This window comes from Mus caroli, unplaced genomic scaffold (genome assembly GCF_978045245.1).
Source record: "Mus caroli unplaced genomic scaffold, Mus_caroli_1 scaffold_2, whole genome shotgun sequence".
Taxonomy (NCBI): domain Eukaryota; kingdom Metazoa; phylum Chordata; class Mammalia; order Rodentia; family Muridae; genus Mus; species Mus caroli.
Window position 1 is genome coordinate 114,177,234 of NW_028227257.1, and position 22,301 is coordinate 114,199,534.

The 22,301-nt window shown below is 36.7% G+C and overlaps 1 protein-coding gene and 1 long non-coding RNA gene across 6 annotated transcripts in view; one reads left to right on the forward strand and one right to left on the reverse strand.

The window, feature by feature from the left end:
- The window catches only part of Scn9a (sodium voltage-gated channel alpha subunit 9), a 169,616-nt gene that overhangs the window by 142,486 nt on the left and 4,829 nt on the right, over positions 1-22,301 (forward strand). For all 5 annotated transcript variants that reach the window (XM_085834816.1, XM_085834817.1, XM_085834819.1 and 2 more), the window contains 6 exons: positions 3,484-3,606; positions 10,324-10,605; positions 11,269-11,322; positions 12,101-12,238; positions 18,935-19,039; positions 19,238-19,508. In XM_085834816.1, coding sequence (XP_085690942.1) covers positions 3,484-3,606; positions 10,324-10,605; positions 11,269-11,322; positions 12,101-12,238; positions 18,935-19,039; positions 19,238-19,508 — 973 coding nt within the window. The remainder of the gene's footprint in view (positions 1-3,483; positions 3,607-10,323; positions 10,606-11,268; positions 11,323-12,100; positions 12,239-18,934; positions 19,040-19,237; positions 19,509-22,301) is intronic.
- Positions 1-22,301, reverse strand: part of LOC110308243 (uncharacterized) — a 109,626-nt gene that overhangs the window by 45,156 nt on the left and 42,169 nt on the right. The window lies entirely within an intron of this gene.

Here is a 22,301-nt window from a genome sequence, read left to right on the forward strand (position 1 = left end):
ACTTTAAGGCCAGAAATTTATGTTTTTAAGAATATTAATATAGTCACTGAAATCTGTCTGTGATAAATAGATCAGTAATCTTTCAACCACTGTAACTTCTCTTCCATACAACTCTATCTAATACTTGTAACTTTGCATATGATTCCCAAAAATCAAACAAAACCATAGTTTTAAAACTACCTGATTTGACACTGGAGAGATGGTTCAATGGTTATGGCACTGAATTTCCTTCCAGAGGACCAAGTTCGATACCCAGACTCTCTAAGTGACTCACAGCACTCTGTAACTCCTGCTACAGATGCCCTCTTCTGACCTATGTGGCAACACAAACACATGGTGAGAAGGCATACATGTTGGTAAAATAGTCGCACGTAATTCAAAAAATAATTTTCTTTAAAATGCACATGATTTGAATATCACTCTAGGTAACATTGACAGAAGGAAGGAAGGAAGGAAGGAAGGAAGGAAGGAAGGAAGGGAGGGAGGGAGGGAGGGAGGGAGGGAGGGAGGGAGGGAGGGAGGGAGGGAGGGAGGAAGGAAGGAAGGAAGGAAGGAAGGAAGGAAGGAAGGAAGGAAGGAAGGAAGGGAGGAAGGAAGGAAGAGGAGAGAAGAGAAAGAGAGAGAGAGAAGAAAAGAAAGATGGAAAGAAAGAAAGAAAGAAAGAAAGAAAGAAAGAAAGAAAGAAAGAAAGAAAGAAAGAAAGAAAGAAAGAAAGAAAGAAAGGAGGGTGGGAGGGAGGGAAGAAGGAAGACCAGAGGATCCTTGAGTGATAAAGAAAAGGGCAGATGAGTCTTCTAAAAGACAGGGTGCTAATTTTCACAACATTAATTTCCCAGATAAAGGAGAAACATTCAAGTTGTCTCATGTAGTGGTTAAAACTGGTTAAAAAAAAATCAAGATTAAGACTAATTCTATGCTAGAGATAAGGAAAGCCTAGAGAATATTTATCTCAATCATAATGCTGGAGAAAACCAAAATGAGTCTCCTTTTCTCAAACATTCAACTACTGTCCACTCCAGAAGGCCAGTGAAGCACAGAAGTTGCCACTAATTGCTTCAATAAATGCAGAGAACATTTTAGGACTTGGATGATGAAAATGCATAAAAATACTTTAATTTACATGTTATTCAACATAGGAAAAATGATTTGGAGGCTAGGGACAGAACTCAATTGTAGAGTGTCTGCCTACCATGGGTAAAGCACTATGTTCAATATTCATCACAAAAAACTAAAGGAGGAAGAGATGGCAAGTTTGTGTCATTACTTCCTCATTATTTTAATTTGTTGACAATTTTATATGAATATACACTAATTACTCCCCAAGTTTCTTACCTTCTTAGTAGTCTGTAGTTCTTTGTGTAGGGTTGAGGGTCACTGAGCTTCTAGCTCTCCTCCAACATAGTCCACATTAGAACATCTATTGCTGTTTTCTTTGTTCAGCTCACAAATTTAGGCAGTCATGTTGATAAAGTTTTCTGGTGTAGTCACTAACATTCCTAGAATATATATGTATTAAGGAGTATGCATGTGTGTTCATGTGCAAACACACACATACACACATATGTAACAATTGGTAAAAAAGAGAGAGGAGGGGTTTTTCTCAAAACCCACAGAAAAGAGATCATTGACCCAAATTATCATGGCCAAAGTAATTATAGCAAGCAATTAACTGAAACCAGCTTTTTTAAAATGTGTACATAGCTTGTGTCTCCCTAAAAGTGGGGTTCAAGAGATCATCACTGGAAATGATGAGATAAGGATTTTTACAGTCCAGGAGTAGGGGCTTTCCAAATAGGGAATTTGTCAGACAAATAGGTGGTGTTACAGAAACTGAATATAACAATTTCCTGAAATAAAGAGATGATTACAAGTGCTCATAATAAGGTAATTGTCATAATAACCTTTTTAAACAAAAGGCATGATTGCCATTTCCTGGAATAAGCAGCATAGAACTATTTGTAGTGAAGGTTCCAGGTGGGGCATAGCCCAACATTGAGAGACAATTTTAATTATAAACAAGAATGAATCTACCTTATCTTCACTACAAAATGGCTTTAAAGTCTGTGATGAAGGCAGGCGGATTTATCAATATGAGATGGTTTGGAGGGAGGAAATTGCAGTGGGAAATGATTTCATTATGATGATCTCAAAAAATAAAGGAAATACTTCTAACATTAAAAACAAACAATATAGGTGTGGGGGCATGTCCATAGGTTCCCATTTATAGTGTCTCCTCAAGATTATCACATATTCACTCTCAGAACATTCAGCATCAGCTTGAAAGACTATTCTATTTCATTAAAGACTGTGCAACTTGTATATAACATTTTTAGACTCTCTCTTATGAAAAAGAGAGCATGCTTTTTTACTTAAGTGGACTTAAGTGGGAAATGAGGGGCATGCGTGACTGAATCAGTTTAGGAGTGAGAAGAGTAATGAGTCCTATGAGCTATAGGTTATTAAAAATGTATGCTCTGTTTAGTGGGATAGTCTGATATGACCTCACGAGGACATCAATTCCACAGAGCAAGATGCCTGTCTTAGGCAGCAGCCGTGAATGTCTAAGGAGTGAAGGTTTTTTTCTCTAAACTTTTCAGTAGAAATTGACCTGAATTCACTCTTCTCTAGAAATACTTTGTCTCTTTGACATGGCATTAGCTTGTGTTGAAAGCACTGTTCTCAGACACAGTGCCTGCTGCAGTAAATAGTAAACGGAAATTACTCAGAGACAGAAAGTGCTGGGAACTCACTGTTCTGTTCCAAAATGGATGTTGGTTTCTTTTCTGCAAGTGTTCTTTCTTTTGAGATGATCTGTGGAAAGAGTACACATTCCTGTAGCATCATCATCATGGTTGCTAGGCCAACCTATGTCTTTAGGTTGAAGGCTAAGCCGTGAGTCATCCAGTCTCACTGTATTTTCAATATAATTCAAAATTCCATCCGTAAATTATTACAGTCAGATCTTTTGTGAAAATATTGACAAATCAAAGGCTGTAAACACTCTTATTTTGAAGTTGTTCCCATCTCAGTCATGAATCTTCAGATGGCTTTCAAATACAGGCTATAATCATGTTTAGATCTACTTAAGTTTTTAACATACTTTTATTTACAGCTTTGGAAGCACACTAAAGTATGCCATGGGTTTCATTTTAATAGAAAATGTATTGGGCACTGTTATTAAGGTTCACATTTAATAAACAATTAGATATCCAGTAATTATGAAATACAAAAATTGTAGATGTTGTTTCTACTTAAGTGTGGTAATAAGTAATCTTTCTTCCTTCCATTATTTCCTCTTTTGATTAATCTTCCAAGAATTCTATTTTCTTTTTCCAAAAAAACTTCCTTCTTACCTATTATGGGGAGGGCCAATTCATATCAAATTACATTCTTGTTGCTTTTTCTTTGTGCAATTTATAACTGAATTTTCATTGTGTTTTGTCACATCATTAAAATCCTTACTGAGAATGTCATTTTTTGCAGGTGTCTCTAGTTACTTTAGTAGCCAACACTCTTGGCTACTCAGACCTTGGCCCCATTAAATCTCTACGGACACTGAGGGCCCTAAGACCCCTAAGAGCTTTGTCTAGATTTGAAGGAATGAGGGTAAGAAAATACCAAACTCCTTAATGTAAAATTCTTATTTTTTTTAAATTATGGTTTGAAATAATTATCAAACGAGTGTACAGTTATTATGGACTATCACTGTATATGTCCATGAGCATATGCAAACACATGTGATATGGTTATATAGAATAAGGACGCACAGACTTTTAGAGGGCCTACCAAGTTACAAAGTAACAGATGATACTATAGTCCTTCCTTTATATAATATGGATAAAAATATTCATATATTTAATAACTAATAAAAGGCCTTTCTTTTCAAAATGGAGATTATCCTATACTAGAATTGAAGGATGGAATCACCATTCATCGTGATACGACTTCTCATATACACATCAATAGTTTGCCTCATCAAATGTCTAAATGATTTTTGATTACAGAACAAACTTAGGTAGGGAACATAAGAAAGGACAAGAAGTTGGGTTAACATTAGCCATTGAGTCTAATTCATGCTCAAAATAATGATTCAAAACTAGTGGCATTATACCAAAATTGCACTTAAAGAAATCTAAGCCCCAGGAGTTAAGTTCCTTTGCCATATGCTGCATAATAGCCCCCCAAACAGAGTCATTCCATAGAAACAAAGTGAAGTAAACAGAAACTACAGTCAACCTGGTTTTAATGGATGTTTCAAATCAATAACTCCTTCATAAAACCCAGAGTACAATACCTATTTTTCCTGCATTTAGCACAAGTCATTTGTTGCTATTCATCTTGAATTTCTTCTTCCTCAGGTTTATGCCTGATTTTCACACATTGTTCTCTCACATTGGAGTGTTTCTATTTCTTGTTTTGAGCCCCAATTCACCAACTTCAGTATAGCAGTTATCAATACAAATACCTCTGACCAGAAAACTAAATTTGGATTTGCCTTGTCTGTCTAAGACAAGACAGAACCAAACATCCTTTTATCTTTGACCATATGCCCAAAACCCTCATCATATTATAGACATTTACTTCTACTTGCAATCTCTGAGCAGTTTAACATGGAGGCACATCTGGCTCATTCATTTTAAATATATGAATACTGGCAAACTATCAGCATTGCCTAGGGATTGGTTATTTATAAATGCAGACTTCTAACTCAGCCTTTCCAGCTACACCCAAAAGCTGAGAAAAGAAGGTCATGATTTAGAGACTTCCCTAGCTCATGTAATGAGACTGAATCTCAGAAAAACAGAGGCCTAAGATAGTTCTGTGATAGGGAACATACATTGCCTTCATAGGAACCTGGCTCTCTTTGATACCCCAGACATGTGTGTGAGTTCGCACACACAGAAATCACCACACACACACACACACACACACACACACACACACACACACACACACCACGCTCCAGTGCCTACTCTAAGTCCTGCCAAAGGACAGATTCTGGACTTAATCATCCCCTTGTAATCATCAGAGAATGATCTGATTTTCAGCCTTTGTATTATTAGCTCTGCTTGTTTAAGTGCCACTGTAACATTTTACTGTTCATGCATACAGTAGATGATTGCCAAGTGTATGAGAGATCACTATTTCAAAAGAACTTTTAAGTAAAACACAAACAACACAAGAATGCAAAACTCCCATTTCACTTTGTGCAAATAGATTGAAATAGGATTTTAAACTTTAAGGTTAATTTCTTGATTATTATTTTTAATATTTTGATATTGTATTCACACTGAATTGGCCCACAAATTTGAGCAATATATATTGTATTTCCATAAACAGAACATTTCTGTCCCTGGACGACTATTTCTTTTGCTGATAAAAACATGGCTATATTTACAGGGAGGGTTTTTGGTGTGTTTTCTTTTGCTTTATTTTTGGTTTTGGTTTTACTTGGGGGGTGGGATTTTGGTTTTGGTTTTGGTTTTGGTTTTAGTTTGGTTTTATTTTTTGGTGGTAGTGGTGATTTTTGCTTATTTTTATAGAACAAGTAAGTCTTATTCAAAACATTTTAGTATGTTTATAATATCCAAATATTTGTTTGTTTACCCTGAAAAGAAAAGTAGTTCTTCAAGAGGCAGGGGTACTTTGGGAGAATGAAGAAACAGTAGATGTGAGACTTTTGAGTGTAGCTTCCTCAGAGTCCTAAGGCTCTGCTCCTTCCCTGTAATTCTAAGACACATGTTAATATCCCTGTTGTGCTGGAAAAAAAAAAACCAAAATGTATAATAGTACATAGTTTATCCTGCCCCAACAGACAGCAAATTGTCCAAGTCAAGGAAACAGCGTTGTGTGGAACCATCTACAGATGTTAGCACATAATGCTACAGGAATGCCACAGGGACTTGTATGCTAGTGATGGTTTAAGATCTCGCAATGTGTTAACATTGGCATCATAACTCTCCAAGAAAGTCGAAAGTCACAGGTCACTAAGATGCTATAAGTTATATAGAAAGAGTTTTCCATACCCAAATAGCACCAGGAGGGAGCGAGTCTCCCAGGAGTGCTGACAGGCCTGTGAGTGCAGGTAGGACCACCACTGCTGCTCAGAGGATCCCAGCCAGAATCCTCAGTACACAGGAACCAAGGGACTGCCTGGGACAGGAGTTGTCCCGTCTCCATCTGTGCCCAGAGCTGATCTTGTGCCATAAAGCTACATACAGAAATAGTGCCAGGAGAGAGCTAGTCTCCCAGGAGTCCCTACACATCTGCAAACACAGGTAAGACCACCATTTTTCTTCAAATTCCTGGCCCAAGAGGGACCCTCACAGAGCCATCAGGACACAGGAACCAAGGATCAGCTGGGTACAGGATCCTTCTGATCTCTATCTGCACCCCAGAGCTGACCCTGTAGCACAGCTCTCCATATCCAAATTCTTTGCAGAGAGAACTGGTCTACCGGGAGTATTGACACACAGGCTTGCAGGAAGAACAAGCCAAAATCAGAGAAAGCAAGACTAGCTAACACCAGAGATAACTAAATAGAGAAAGGCAAGCACAAGAACATAAGCAACAGAAACCAAGACTACATGGCATCATCAGAATCCAGTTATTCCACCACAACAAACCCTGGTTACCCCAACAAACCAGAAAAGCAAGATTCTGATTTAAAATCACGTCTCATGATGATGATAGAGGAATAGAAAAAGGACATAATAAAGAAATACAAAAGAACACAAACAGGTAGGAGACCTTTAAGAGGAAACACAAAAATTCCCTTAACAAACTACAGGAAAACACAACCAAATAGGTGAAGAAACTGAACAAACCCATCCAGAATCTAAAAATGGAATTAAAAACAATAAAGAAATCACAAAGGGAGACAACACTGGATATAGAAAACTGAAAAAAAGAGACCAAGAGTCATAGATATAAGCATCACCAACAGAATACAAGAGACAGAAGAGAGAATCTCAGATGCAGAAGATACCATAGAAAACATTGACATGCAAAATACAAAAGTTCCTAACCCAAAACATCCAGGAAATCCAGGACACAATCAGAAACTGAAACCTAAGGATAATAGGTATAAAAGAGAATGAAGATTCCCAACTTAGAGTGCCAGTAAATATCTTCAACAAAGTTATAGAAGAAAACTTCTCCAACCTAAAGAAAGAGATGTCCATTATCATACAGAATTCCAAATAGATTGGACCAGAAAAGAAATTCTTCCTTTCACATAATAATCAAAACACCAAATGCACTAAACAAAGGAAGAATATTAAAAGCAGTAAGGGAAAAAGGTCAAGTAACATGTAAAGGCAGACCTATTAGAATTACACCAGACTTCTCACCAGAGACTATGAAAACTAGATGCTGGGCAGATCTCATACAGACCCTAAGAGAACACAAATGCCAACCCAGACTACTATACCCAGCAAAACTCTCAATTACCATAAATGGAGAAACCAAGATATTCCATGACAAAACCAAATTTACACAGTATCTTTCCACAAATCCAGTCCTACACAGGATAATAGATGGAAAATGCCAACAAAAGGAGGGAAACTACACCCTAGAAAAAGCAAGAAAGTAATCTTTCAATAAACCCAATAGATACAAATAAAAACAACCATGAGATTCAACCTCAGACCTGTCAGAATGGCTAAGATCAAAACCTCGGGTGACAACCGATGCTGGCAAGGATGTGGAGATAGAACACTCCTCCATTGCTGGTGGGATTGCAAGCTGTTACAACCACGCTGGAAATCAGTTTGGCTGTTTCTCAGAAATTTGGACATAGTCCTACCTGAGTACCCAGCAATATGCCACTAATGGGCATATACCCAGAAGATGCTCCAGCATGTAATAAGGACACATGCTCCACTATATTCATAGCAGCCTTTTTGTTAATAGCCAGAAGCTGGAAAGAACCCAGATGTCCCTTAACAGAGGAATGGATACAGAAAATGTGGTACATTTACACAATGGCGTACTATTCAGCTATTAAAAATAATGAATTTATGAAATTCTTGGGCAAATGGATGGAACTGGAAAATACCATCTTGAGTGAGATAACCCAATCACAAAAGAAAATACATGCTATGCACTCATTGATAAGTGGATATTAGCCCAGAAGCTCTGAATACCCAATATACAATTCACAGTCCACATGAAACTCAAGAAGAAGGAAGACCAAAGTATGGATACTTTCTTAGAAGGGGGAACAAAATACCCATAGGAGGATTTACAGAGACAAAGTGTGGAGCAGAGATGGAAGGAAAGGCCATCCAGAGACTGCCCCACCTGGAGATCCATCCCAAATACAATCATCAAACCAAGACACTTTTGTGGAGTCCAACAAGTGCTTGCCGACAGAAGCCTGATATAGCTGTCTACTGAGGGGCTTTACCAGTGCCTAACAAATACATGAGTGAATGCTTGCAGCCAACAATTGGACTGAGCTCAGGGTCCCCAACGGAGGAACCAGAGAAAGAACCCAAGGTTCTGAAGGGTTTTGCAGCCCCATAGGAGGAACAACAATATGAACTAGCTAGTACCCCCAGAGCTCCCTGGGACTAAATCACCAACCAAAGAGTACACATGGTGGGACTCATGGCTCTAGCTACATATGTAGCAGAGGATGGTATAGTCACTCATCAATGGGAAGAGAGGCCCTTGTGAATGCTCTATTCCCCATTGTAGGGGAATGCCTGGGCCAGAAAGCTAGTGTGGGTGAGTTGAGGAGCAGGGGGAAGGAGAGGAGGATAGAGGGTTTTTGGAGGGGAAACCAAGAAAGGGGACAACATTTGAAATGTAACTAAAGTAAATATCTAAGAAAAAGAAAAAGGAAAATAAAATAAACTGTCTTAAAAACCTTAAAAAAAGAGTTGAGTATGTAAGGCTTTGGGGCTAATGACTACAAGGTACAATGTATGTCAATGGTAATATCAAAAGAGGGAACTGATGAATGAGGGTGGAGATATAAGTCTGGTGAAAAGCCATATTCTTCCTAGCCTTTTGGGGGAGCCCCTCTACAGTACTAGCTGATAAAATATGCCTTGAAGAGCAATAATGATGTGTTTCCTTCCATCACCTCATGTGCCTCTGAAATATCTCCACAGTCATTCTTATTGTTTCCAGTGTGGAGTCAAGAAAACATCACCAGTGCACTGACTTTGCAGTGAAGAAAGTTCTCTAGAAGCAGAATCATACCCTTTATTTGTGTATTAAAAATGGCTACAACATCACTAGAGATCATAGAACCCATACTGGCTAAATACATGGAAGTCAGACTGTCTCACAGGTGGTCAGAGAGCCCACATGTGTCCCCACTTAGAAGGGTCTTGAGATCCTTTTTAATAAGTTCAAAATTAAAAAATAAATAAATAAAAGCAAATGCAAAGCTATTATCAACCAATCTTGTTCTAACTCATCTGTACTCAAATGTGGACTATAACTGAAGAGTAAAATAAAAGATAGGCTTTTGAAGAATGGGATAATTAAGAAAACCAGAGGGGAGAGACCTACTGTAGAAGGTGTGGTGCAGGAAATTTGAAACAGTGAAATCACTGGATCAATAACAAAGGAAAAGTCTGAAAGGCAGTAATGAAGAAAGTAACATAAGCTTCACCCAGGCTTGCTTCCACTGTGGCCCCACGGCGGATACTTGGCCAAGCACTTACATAAAAGCTAATTTTAGAGCTAGAAAGATAATTTCAAGAAAATTATCTTCACTTTGTAGAATCATCACAATCTAAAGCGTACAAACCACTAAAAGACTCCCAGCCTTATCTTAACCGAATACAAACTAATAGGTTCACTATATGGGAGAGTGTGTTTCCAAAAGCTGGTGATTTCAGGAATATGGGACTGTAATATATATATATATATAATACACACACACACATATATATCCTTTACTTATGTTTTTCTCTAAGTATTTATGTTTCTCCCTTTTCAAAAGTTTGTAGATTTAAGACTTTGTCTTAGCAGAATCAGTTTTTTGGAGAGTTTGGGGGTGGGGGTTATTTGTTGTTTTGTTTGTTTGTTTTGATTTTTTCATTTATTTGAAGTGCAATATCATCTTGGCATCTACTCCTCTGTGTATGCTAGTAGTTTTACTGTCTTAATCATGAAACTGGTAAGTCAGAAATCGCAGGGCTTATGACATACCTTGTCACTACTAAGTGCACTACTGATCACTGTATATTGGTTGCTCAGTGTAGACTTGTTGATTGCTTGGGCTTGCACCTTTAATTCTGCATTGGTGTCTGTCATTTTCTACTGTTCTTAACTACCCTTGTGTTTCTTTTTGGGTATCAGGTAGTGGTCAACGCACTCATAGGAGCAATCCCTTCCATCATGAATGTGCTTCTTGTGTGCCTTATATTTTGGCTAATATTCAGCATCATGGGAGTCAATCTGTTTGCTGGCAAGTTCTATGAGTGTGTTAACACCACAGATGGCTCACGATTTCCTGTATCTCAAGTTGCAAACCGTTCTGAGTGTTTTGCCCTGATGAATGTTAGTGGAAATGTGCGATGGAAAAACCTGAAAGTAAACTTCGATAACGTTGGGCTTGGTTACCTGTCTCTGCTTCAAGTTGTAAGTGACTCTCTTCATGGATACTTGGTACAAAATGGAGAGTATAAAACACTGTGTAAATGTGCTACTAATGAGAAATTAAGATGCCAGATTTAATATTTTCTTAGAGCATGTGCCCTGTAAGCATAGCTAAGGAGCACAGCTTTCTTGATTTGTAGATAGATTAATCCACAATTGACAGTTGATTTTCATTTGAGTCACCATTACTACATCAACAGACAAATTACCTTCTAAGTAGTCATTATGGGACTTCTATGTTTATCTTACAAGGTAATAGGAAGATTTTTTTTTCTTAAAGGCACTGAGAAGCCCTGAGAAATAGAGACAAATTATTTCCTGCTCTAATGATAAAATTCTCTTCCACTTTTGGAAAGGAAAAGTTCATATGTAAAATACACAAGTATTTGTAACAATTTGGAAATTCCAGAAAAAAGGTTTAGAATATTTCCTTTTAAAAATTGCAGCAGTTTTCACATCTGAAATAAATGTATGTGGTGCTCTGATTTAAAAAAAAATACAGCATTTTTATGTTAACTCAGTATTTTTAAATAGAACAAAACTAATTTGACGCTGCTAGTAATACTGGAAGGTTAAATAGATAAACTGTTCATGATAATTTTAGAGTCTGAGTTTCACATTCAATTTCTCTAAATGTATTTATAGGCAACATTCAAGGGATGGATGGATATTATGTATGCAGCAGTTGACTCTGTTAATGTAAGTATTGATCAACCTAAAAGTAAGTCTTAAATTTTATTTATTTACCATAGATTTACCTTTACAATTTGAACTTCAGTTCTCTAGAGCCATGAATATGTACAAATACAACGAAAAGCTGCCTCCCTAGTGATTTAAATTACTTAGGCATATAGCATTTGGAGATGGACCCAGTGTAAATTCTGGGTCTGCTACATTGTGCTAATTCTGCAACCAACTCTGAGCAGTCTACTGGAAAAAAATGAAGTAATCCAGTGTCTCCCTCACTATTTGTTGTGAGGATCCACCATCCAGCACTTAGCATAGGCTATTGGTAACCAACAAGCAGCAAATACTAGTTGATCGAAATAAAAGTAAAGTGATTTTTATTCATAGTTTTTAGTATTTTATGTCTTGAAACACTTTGCAATATTATCTTTGCCAATAAACTTTAAAGATTACTGGCTGTTTGATGTTTCTGTGAAATCTAGTAAAGATTATATTTATAAACAATGGAAACATAATAAAATCAATATGACTCCAGTATGATGACTTTTACAATTTTATTTGGAAATTAAAGGAATTCTTTCAGTCATTTACTTGGTGACTTGCCCTATCAATCTGAGATCAATCACTGCTTATGATAAGGTCCTTATACATTACTTGAAGATTGTGTGTGTATACAGTGTGAGCACGTGCTTATTGCTGAATACGTGTGCTTCTGAAATACTTTTTCCAGCCCACATACAACTGGAAATAATCAATGTTACTGTCAACATGCTATTGACTTTTTCTGCAGGTAAATGCACAACCAATATATGAATACAGCCTCTACATGTACATTTATTTTGTCATCTTCATCATCTTTGGCTCATTCTTCACTTTGAACTTGTTCATTGGTGTCATCATAGATAATTTCAACCAACAGAAGAAGAAGATAAGTATTTTAAGTGTTTCCTACATTGCACTAAAAAAGGAAAAACTTCATATAAATGGATTATTTTGCATTTATTTTTCAAAATAATTGGTCAACTATGTAATTGTATATATGTATAATCTTATTATTTTGTTCTGTAGTTTTAAATGTTATATCAATAATCTTAATTAAATTATTACATTATGTTATATATAGTTACATATTATTATCTATTATATTTATTGTCATTTATTTATAGTATTATTTATTCATATACTACTATATTAAAATTTATTAAAATATACTTATAATTAAACACAATATTCTTAAACATTATATTAATTCTCTGATGTTGCCTATAGACGACTGAACAATAAATATACCACTAGCTCAAAGCAGTAAGGTACTTTGTTCAAAGTAGTTTTATTTATTTATTTCAGAGGTATTCTTTTTTTCCTGCTAATCATCGTTCTGGGGTATGTGTTATGAAGTTAAGTGACAGTTACTTATAATATGGCTGCTGAACTCATGTCACTTATGTTATAGCATAAGAAATAATATTACAACTGAAAGTAAGACCTGCTGTGTGTGTGTGTGTGTGTGTGTGTGTGTGTGAATCACTCTCCTTAGCTTCTGAGCTCAATAACTTTTATATCAGCTTTAGATTCTTTTGATTGTCATAATAAAACACAACAAAGAATGTGACTTAAAACAACAGTAATTTATCTCCCACACATCTAGAAGTTAGAAGTCCAATACCAGAGTTAGAGGAGTCATGCGTTTTTCCAGGCCTCTATAAGAGGAGCCATCCTTTTATCCCCTAGTCCCTGTCAGCCCAGACTGCGATTTTGGATGGCGACAGGGAAAATCTACGATCGCCTTCTTTTTCCCCGTCTATATTGTCTCCTCGTTTAATGAGTACCTTATTGTGAATCTGCTCTACTCCACTTGGACCTCCTTTTGATTAAAAGACACTAGGCAGTAACAGTATCTTTAATCAATGTCACATTCCGGGGTGCTGGAATTAGGATTTACATAGATTTTTTTAAGGGAATAGGATTCAACACATACACTCAACCATTACTGTCCTGATTGTTGCTACAATGCCCTAGGAAAGAGCATATGGAGTTGGGGATCTAATCTATGTAAAGCACTTACCTAGGGAGCACAAGGTCCTGTATTTGTCCAAGCATGAAAATAGGTAACCAAATAAAATTGGGAAAAATAGAAAAGAGGAAAGGCACATAGAACAAGAAATTACTCCAAATCAGACATCAGACTAAGTAGAATTAGTAATGTAGCTCCTATCTGTTGGATATTTAATCAAATCATTTTTATTTATTTTGAAACTTGCCAACAAGTTCTAAGTATTTTATTTTAAGAAAGTTTTCAGTGTTATGTCCTAAGGAACAGAGCAAATATTTGAGCTTTTATACAAAATTACAATATATTAAGCACCTTGGTTTCTTGAGTTTCATCTCAAATTTCAAATACTAAATATCACTATTTTTCTTATTTATTTATTTATTAGATATTTTCTTTATACACATTTCAAATGCTATCCCAAAAGTTCCCTATACCCTCCCTCCACCCTGTGCCCCTACCCACCCACTCCCGCTTCTTGGCCCTGGCATTTCCCTGTATTGGGGCATATAAAGTTTGCAATACCAAGGGACCTCTCTTCCCAGTGATGGCCGACTAGGCCATCTTCTGCTACTATTCCATACACTGCACATATAAAATAGTAAAAAGCACAATGAGAAAAATTTACAACGATGCACATGAGCAGTCAGGAAGCTGATGCAGTTGTATGTGGTATCTGATTTGCCTTTTGAAGGTAAGAAAGAGAAGATGCAGCAACTGAGAGATCAGTGGGTAGACTATCTTCATGAAGGAGAACAGAAATATTTGCCTATAATGACTTGCCGTTATTAACAAGGCCACTATTCAAGATGACCAGAAACTCACTCCATTAATATGGAGTTTAGATTTGAAGATAGAAATTTTTTAAAATATGTGATGTTTGTAGTTGTGAGAAAGGAGATTTGAAAATCCTTATTAAATATTACTCAGTAGAAGCTGCTATGTCATTGGGTATTTTAAGAAAGGGATAGCATTCAAGCATTGGCATTTTTGGAATTAGGTTATGTCTGATACTGCATAAGATGCCTCATGTGTGTAATTTAGAGAAATGATCTCTAGTTAACTTTTTAGAACGGTTATGTGATGTTTACAGTCTGACCCTTGAGAGTAACTTCATCAAAAACCAAGCTCCAAAATTCTTTCAATCGCAGATTGTGAATCTGGGCTTTAGTACACATAGTAAATGTGCCTGTGACTAGGAAAACACAAGTTAGTCCAGATCCTGTTTAATCTGTCATCTGAGATGCTCTTAGAATATCCAAAATAATCCACCATGACAATGGGTAAAGGGAACACATTAAAATGAGACATTCTATCAAGGAGTTTAGACATTTCAAGATAGCAGAATCTATGTCTTAGGTTTATTGATGATTAGACGACTAACATTGATTTGGGTACCATCTCCAGGAAAAGAGATGTTTATAAAATTAGGAGTAGGATTACTAAAAAAAAATTATTCCAGGTTTCAGGTTAGCATATATATATCTATATATATATATATATATATATATATATATATATATAGATAGATATATAGATAGATATATATATATATACATGCATTGGCATGTATGCAGTGCACAGAATTTACTACCACAAGTACAGGAAGATGTCTATTTGGTTCACAGTCCATATGTAATCTGGGATTCAAGGGAGATGCTTAACTGTCTTTAATATAAATGTTTTAATTACAGTTTATGGCTCTACCAATCCCTTTGGAAAAAACACTCACATTTTACCAGTTTTCTTTACAATACATTATCTCTGTTAGTACTGTCTTCATCATTAGTATATTCATGTGACATTGAAAATTTCTATTATTAATCTTAAGCATACAACTGAAGATGAGTAAGTAAGTTATGAATAGGTTCAAGTTATTGGAAAATTAGAAAGATAACAGATGTTGACTATGAATGTGGGCACCTATGTGCAAATTGTAAGTAACAACAACCCTTTTAATAACTACATGCTTATGAGGAAGATGAACTACACTAAACCACCTCTGATTCTAAACTTTGGAGCCCCAATGTTTCAGATGTCATACTTTCTTGTAATTTTAAATATTAATATATATAATAAGATACTGAGATATGGAGACCAAGCCTAAACAAAAAGACAATCATTTATGATTCATAGATATGAGATGAAGGTAATTTGACAAACAATTTGAAGTGTACCTGAATTTTCACTAAGACCCAAGCCATTGTGTTAGGAATGGAATTCTCCACTTTAGGTGTCATGCCAGTCCTCAAAACATTCAGAATTTGAAACATTTCAACTTAGTATAGAACATTTATAAGGTGTTTTTCTTCCCTAGTTTTACACTAAATATTTGACAAGTATGATTTCAGTTGATCCTTTCAGCAAATAAATGGTGTATTTACTGTATAACAGTACAATAATAATGCATTGAGGAAATCAATAAACTTACATATGGACTGAGAGATGAGATTTGAACAAAGATAAGAACCTAGTCTTAACTGATATGCAATAGAGCTTTGACATCCAATGAACATTCAGATAGGACAAACTGACCACTAGAATGTCTGTCTGGCTTCTCTAGGAGGCTATTTTGCACAAGGCCTATATAGTCTATAGTAAAACACAACAGTTTGAGGCTCTGGGTTGCACAGTCTCCTCTAGGATTCACCATACCCATCATGATATTTTGCAATCAGAATATCATCCCTGGGAAAACAAAGTGTGCAAGATTATTTTACTAAAAAGCACTAAGGACAAAGGCTGCTCTTAACATTAGCATGAACTCTCTGTCATCAGATGAGTACCAAAATGAATGACATAAAGACTGTGGGCGCTGACACCATTGCATACACTAGCAAGATTTTGCTGAAAGGACCCAAATATAGCTGTCTCTTGTGAGACGATGCCGGGGCCTAGCAAACACAGGAGTGGATGTTCACAGTCAGCTATTGGATGTATCACAGGGCTCCCAATGGAGAAGCTAGAGAAAGTACCCAAGGAGCTAAAGGGATCTGCAACCCTATTGTTGGAACAACATGATGTACTAACTAGAACCCCGGAGCTCTTGTCTCTAGCTGCATATGTATCGAAAGATGGCCTAGTCAGCCATCAATGGAAAGAGAGGCCCATTGGACTTGCAAACTTTATATGCCCCAATATAGGGGAATGCCAGGGCCAAAAGAATGGGAATGGGTGGGTAGGGAAGTGGGGGGCGCTATGGGGGACTTTTGGGATAGCATTGGAAACGTAATTGAGGAAAATATGTAATAAAAATATTAAAAAAATAAATAAATAAATAAAAGTTTAAAAAAAAAATAAATAAAGGGTCGAATCCACTGTCTCCTGCGTGAGATACGTTTTGACCCGGAGCTCCACCATTAAACTACCTCATGTTGTTACATCAAGGCGTTCTGTTCTGTTCGTGATTCTTGGGTGCACGCTGAATCAGGAGTTGAGTGGGGGTTTCCCCACTAGGTTCTTTATTCTCAGTCTTTTGACCTCCCAGCCTACTCCCAGGGACATATGTCCTCCAAGAATGTCACACCTACTAATACTCCCAAACAACCGGGAAGTATTCCAAGATATGAGTCCATGGGGAGGGGAGGGCTAATTTCATTCAAACAATCATAGTAAGAAAAGTTTTTTAAAAGCTTTTCTTCTTTCTTTCTTTCTTTCTTTCTTTCTTTCTTTCTTTCTTTCTTTCTTTCTTCCTTTTTAAATAAAATCAGAGACTTTTATGGTAAAACAAGGTTTTATCCTGAGACAAAGTATCTGGACTTTTCCAAAATGGAAAAAACAATGATAAGGGTAAAACCAAGATGCTGAACCACCCTAACCACCTCAAAAACGGTCCAAGGAAGTTGCACAAGCACAAGATATGTATGTGTGTGTATACACACACACACACACACATACACACACACACACATATATATAATCACACATGCACACACATATACACACACACACATTGAAATTTGAAAAGTTCCAAGGGTATTCAGCACACAGGTTGAAAACTCAAATCTAGTCCTCTGTTTAAAACAATGGAACCCTCTTAAGACATTGCCTGCTTGCATAACACAATACTTGCCTGAAAGATCCATCTACCCAAGGTCTGCTCCTTTCTCAGGCTTCTTGCTGCTTAGGAAGCTGAGTGTAACAGAGTCAGGGGTCACGGGTTGTTTATGTGACAAGCTCCGAGCTCTCTGCAGAATCCTAACCACAACATTCTTGGCTCCTCATCGTTCAGCACCCACAGTTTGGTTCCCTGAAGACTTAGGATCTTGACTGGTGATATTTTCTATTGTTTATATAAATGTATAACTGTTCTTTTGTTGACATTATATAAAAACACAGCTGCTAAACTACTATTTTAAAATGCTGGGACATGACCCATGTTATAGACAAAATTAAAATGAAAAAAAAAAAAAAAGACTGTGGGCCAACTAGAAAGAGTGAATAAAGTCTAAGAAAAAGAAAGTGTGGCTACTATCAGGTATATGACCAGTAAGAAATAAACCCAAAATGGAGCTGAATGTAATTTAAACCAAGAAAACAAAATAGAAGGCACAGCCAGGTTGTCCTCAACTTCAAGACAATATAAGTTAAGTAAAGGAGTTGGAGCTTCAAGTTCTCCGAAATGAGTCTATAACACACACACATTATTCTACATTGTGCTATGAGTTTAAAATGGCAATAGTAAAGACCAGAGTAGAGTCCATACAAGTCTGAGAGGATTACAGATAACCTTCAGAAGTCAGCAAAGCATCACAAAGTAACCAAAGTTTCTAACCTTTGTTTCTGATGTTTTGTCTTGTCTGATGAAGAAAGGGTTAAAATGTGAATTTTTTTTTTTTGACCTCAGTTTTTGCTGTTTAATCTTGGTGACTACATTTCTTTTTGTTTAATCATTTGATAGTCTTTCAGATCACTCAAGACTGAGCACTGGTTGCTTTTTTTGTACCTGAACTTTACAAGTGTAATGTTGCTATCCAATAAAACGTTTACATTGAAACCAGAGAGGGATTATTAAAAATTCAGATTCCTTATATGATAACAGACATGGATGTTGACATAGAAAATGAGCTGCACATTCATTTCTAAAAGTGTCTGTAATTTTTCTCCATTAGTGAAATGGTGTCATTGGGAAATAGATATAAATTAATAGAAAATTAGTACTGTCATAGTTGTTATTTTAGAGCCCTACTTGCAATGAGAATCCTAAACATCTGCCAAACCATGAAAGACATTTCAAAATCTTCCTAATTTATCTTCTACTTAGCGCTAATATTTTCCAGTAAAAGAGATAGCAGAGGAAACAAAACCCTAGCAAATAGGCTAAAGTAGAACATATTAGTATATCAAAAGGTAATGGAGCCAGTCATGATTATATGTTGTGTATAATCTACATACTTGAATTATAGTACGTCCATGTTTACACAGAGATAATCCTTTCTAGGCATCTTATGTATAGCTCCTAGGTATTATGAAAGTGAATATCATCTCTATATTTATATATTTAACCTTTTTATGAAGTACAAGAACTACACTTTGGTTCTGGTTTTAATTGGATTTCTTTTTTTATTCCTTTACCTTGGAGGTCAAGATATCTTTATGACAGAAGAACAGAAGAAATACTATAATGCAATGAAGAAGCTGGGGTCCAAGAAACCACAAAAACCAATTCCGAGGCCAGGGGTAAATACAAACAGACACCACACACACACACACAAACATATTTTCATTGTTTTAAAATTTTATTCATTTTTCATACAATATATTTGAGCATGATTTTCTCCTCTCTCAACTCCTCCCAGAGCCGTTGTAGGCTCAAAGTTGTAGATAATACTTTAGATTTTATTCAGCATTCTGTCTCACTTTTGGTTTCTTTTGCAGAACAAATTCCAAGGATGCATATTTGACTTAGTAACAAACCAAGCTTTTGATATTACCATCATGGTTCTTATCTGCCTCAATATGGTAACCATGATGGTAGAAAAGGAGGGGCAAACTGACTACATGAGTTATGTGCTATACTGGATCAACGTGGTCTTCATCATCCTGTTCACTGGGGAGTGCGTGCTGAAGCTGATCTCTCTCAGGCATTACTACTTCACTGTGGGATGGAACATTTTTGATTTTGTGGTAGTGATCCTCTCCATTGTAGGTAAGGCCGTTTACTAATCAAATCTTAACTTTGGATAAAGTCCATATGTGTTCTAAGAAGTGTCTGCATGTTTGAGATCCGTTTTACTGTAGAATAATTAGTGTGGTAGAAGGAAGTAGATTTCGAAGAAAAGCAAAGTTTTGTGCAATAACTCCCAAGTTCAAGCCCTAGTCCTGAAAGCCAGAAAGGTGGGTCTGTCAGAAAGAATCCCTATTGAGATTAGGTTCCAAATCTGCCTCAAGAAGCCTCATTATTGACATCTATTCACAGATGTGTCTTGGAAGCCTATGAAGAATTTGAAATTATTTTTAGTTTTAGCAGGGACAAGGCTAATTGATATAGATACCGGCCTGTTTTTTAAATTCATCCTAGGATAGCAAAAACTCTTCTCAAGGATAAAAGAACCTCTGGTGGAATCACCATGCCGGACCTAAAGCTCTACTACAGAGCAATTGTGATAAAAACTGCATGGTACTGGTATAGTGACAGACAAATAGACCAATGGAATAGAATTGAAGACCCAGAAATGAACCCACACACCTATGGTCACTTGATCTTCGACAAGGGAGCTAAAAACATCCAGTGGAAGAAAGACAGCATTTTCAACAAATGGTGCTGGCACAACTGGTTGTTAACATGTAGAAGAATGCGAATCGATCCATTCCTATCTCCTTGTACTAAGGTCAAGTCTAAGTGGATCAAGGAACTTCACATAAAACCAGAGACACTGAAACTTATAGAGGAGAAAGTGGGGAAAAGCCTTGAAGATATGGGCACAGGGGAAAAATTCCTGAATAGAACAGTAATGGCTTGTGCTGTAAGATCGAGAATTGACAAGTGGGACCTCATGAAAGTACAAAGCTTCTGCAAGGCTAAAGACACCATCAATAAGACAAAAAAACCACCAACAGATTGGGAAAGGATCTTCACCTATCCTAAATCAGATAAGGGACTAATATCCAATATATATAAAGAACTCAAGAAGGTGGACTCCAGAAAGTCAAATAACCCCATTAAAAAATGGGGCTCAGAACTGAACAAAGAATTCTCACCTGAGGAATACCGAATGGCAGAGAAACACCTGAAAAAATGTTCAACATCCTTAATCATCAGGGAAATGCAAATCAAAACAACCCTGAGATTCCACCTCACACCAGTCAGAATGGCTAAGATCAAAAATTCAGGTGACAGCAGATGCTGGCGAGGATGTGGAGAAAGAGGAACACTCCTCCATTGTTGGTGGGATTGCAAGCTTGTACAACCCCTCTGGAAATCAGTCTGGCGGTTCCTCAGAAAATTGGACATAGTACTACCGGAGGATCCAGCAATACCTCTCCTGGGCATATATCCAGAAGATGTCCCAACTGGTAAAAAGGACACATGCTCCACTATGTTCATAGCAGCCCTATTTATAATAGCCAGAAGCTGGAAAGAACCCAGATGTCCCTCAACAGAGGAATGGATACAGAAATTATGGTACATTTACACAATGGAGTACTACTCAGCTATTAAAAAGAATGAATTTATGAAATTCCTAGCCAAATGGATGGACCTGGAGGGCATCATCTGGAGTGAAGTAACACAATCACAAAAGAATTCACACAATATGTATTCATTGATAAGTGGATATTAGCCCAAAACTTAGGATACCCAAGATATAAGATACAATTTGATAAACGCATGAAACTCAAGAAGAATGAAGACCAAAGTGTGGACACTGTGCACCTTCTTAGAATTGGGAACAAAACACCCAGGGAAGGAGTTACAGAGACAAAGTTCGTAGCTGTGATGAAAGGATGGACCATTTAGAGACTGCTGTATCCAGGGATCCGTCCCATAATCAGCTTCTAAACGCTGACACCATTGCATACACTAGCAAGATTTTGCTGAAAGGACCCAGATATAGCTGTCTCTTGTGAGACGATGCCGGGGCCTAGCAAACACAGGAGTGGATGTTCACAGTCAGCTATTGGATGTATCACAGGGCTCCCAATGGAGAAGCTAGAGAAAGTACCCAAGGAGCTAAAGGGATCTGCAACCCTATTGTTGGAACAACATGATGTACTAACCAGAACCCCGGAGCTCTTGTCTCTAGCTGCATATGTATCGAAAGATGGCCTAGTCGGCATCAATGGAAAGAGAGGCCCATTGGACTTGCAAACTTTATATGCCCCAATATAGGGGAATGCCAGGGCCAAAAAAATGGGAATGGGTGGGTAGGGAAGTGGGGGGCGCTATGGGGGACTTTTGGGATAGCATTGGAAATGTAATTGAGGAAAATATGTAATAAAAATATTAAAAATCAAAAAAAAACCCAAAAGACCAAAAAATAAATAAATAAATAAATAAATTCATCCTGGACTTAAAATATCAAAAAAAAGATGTTTTATCTCTAAAATTAATACTGGATCAGTCAATAAATTTAGTTATTTCTCACTTAGCAGCTGTGTCTGTGTATCACAGACATGATTTATATGTCTTTTCTTTCACTGTCATCTCTTACATGTTCTCTTCATACCCAACATGCCTAATATCTTAAGGTTACATTTAATTTCTAGCATTGAAATTTCTTGATGGAAGGAATTGCAGGATAAAATGCATATCTAATCAAACAGGGCCATTAAAATCTAAAGGTTATATAATCTAACACCACAATGAAAAATGTCAAATGACTTAAAAACAGTTTTCAAGTAATATTGTCACCAGATGTGATATATCCAAGCAAATTAAAATTCAGGTAATGATGTCATAGTGACAAGATATAGTATAATGACAGGAACATTCCCATTCAGT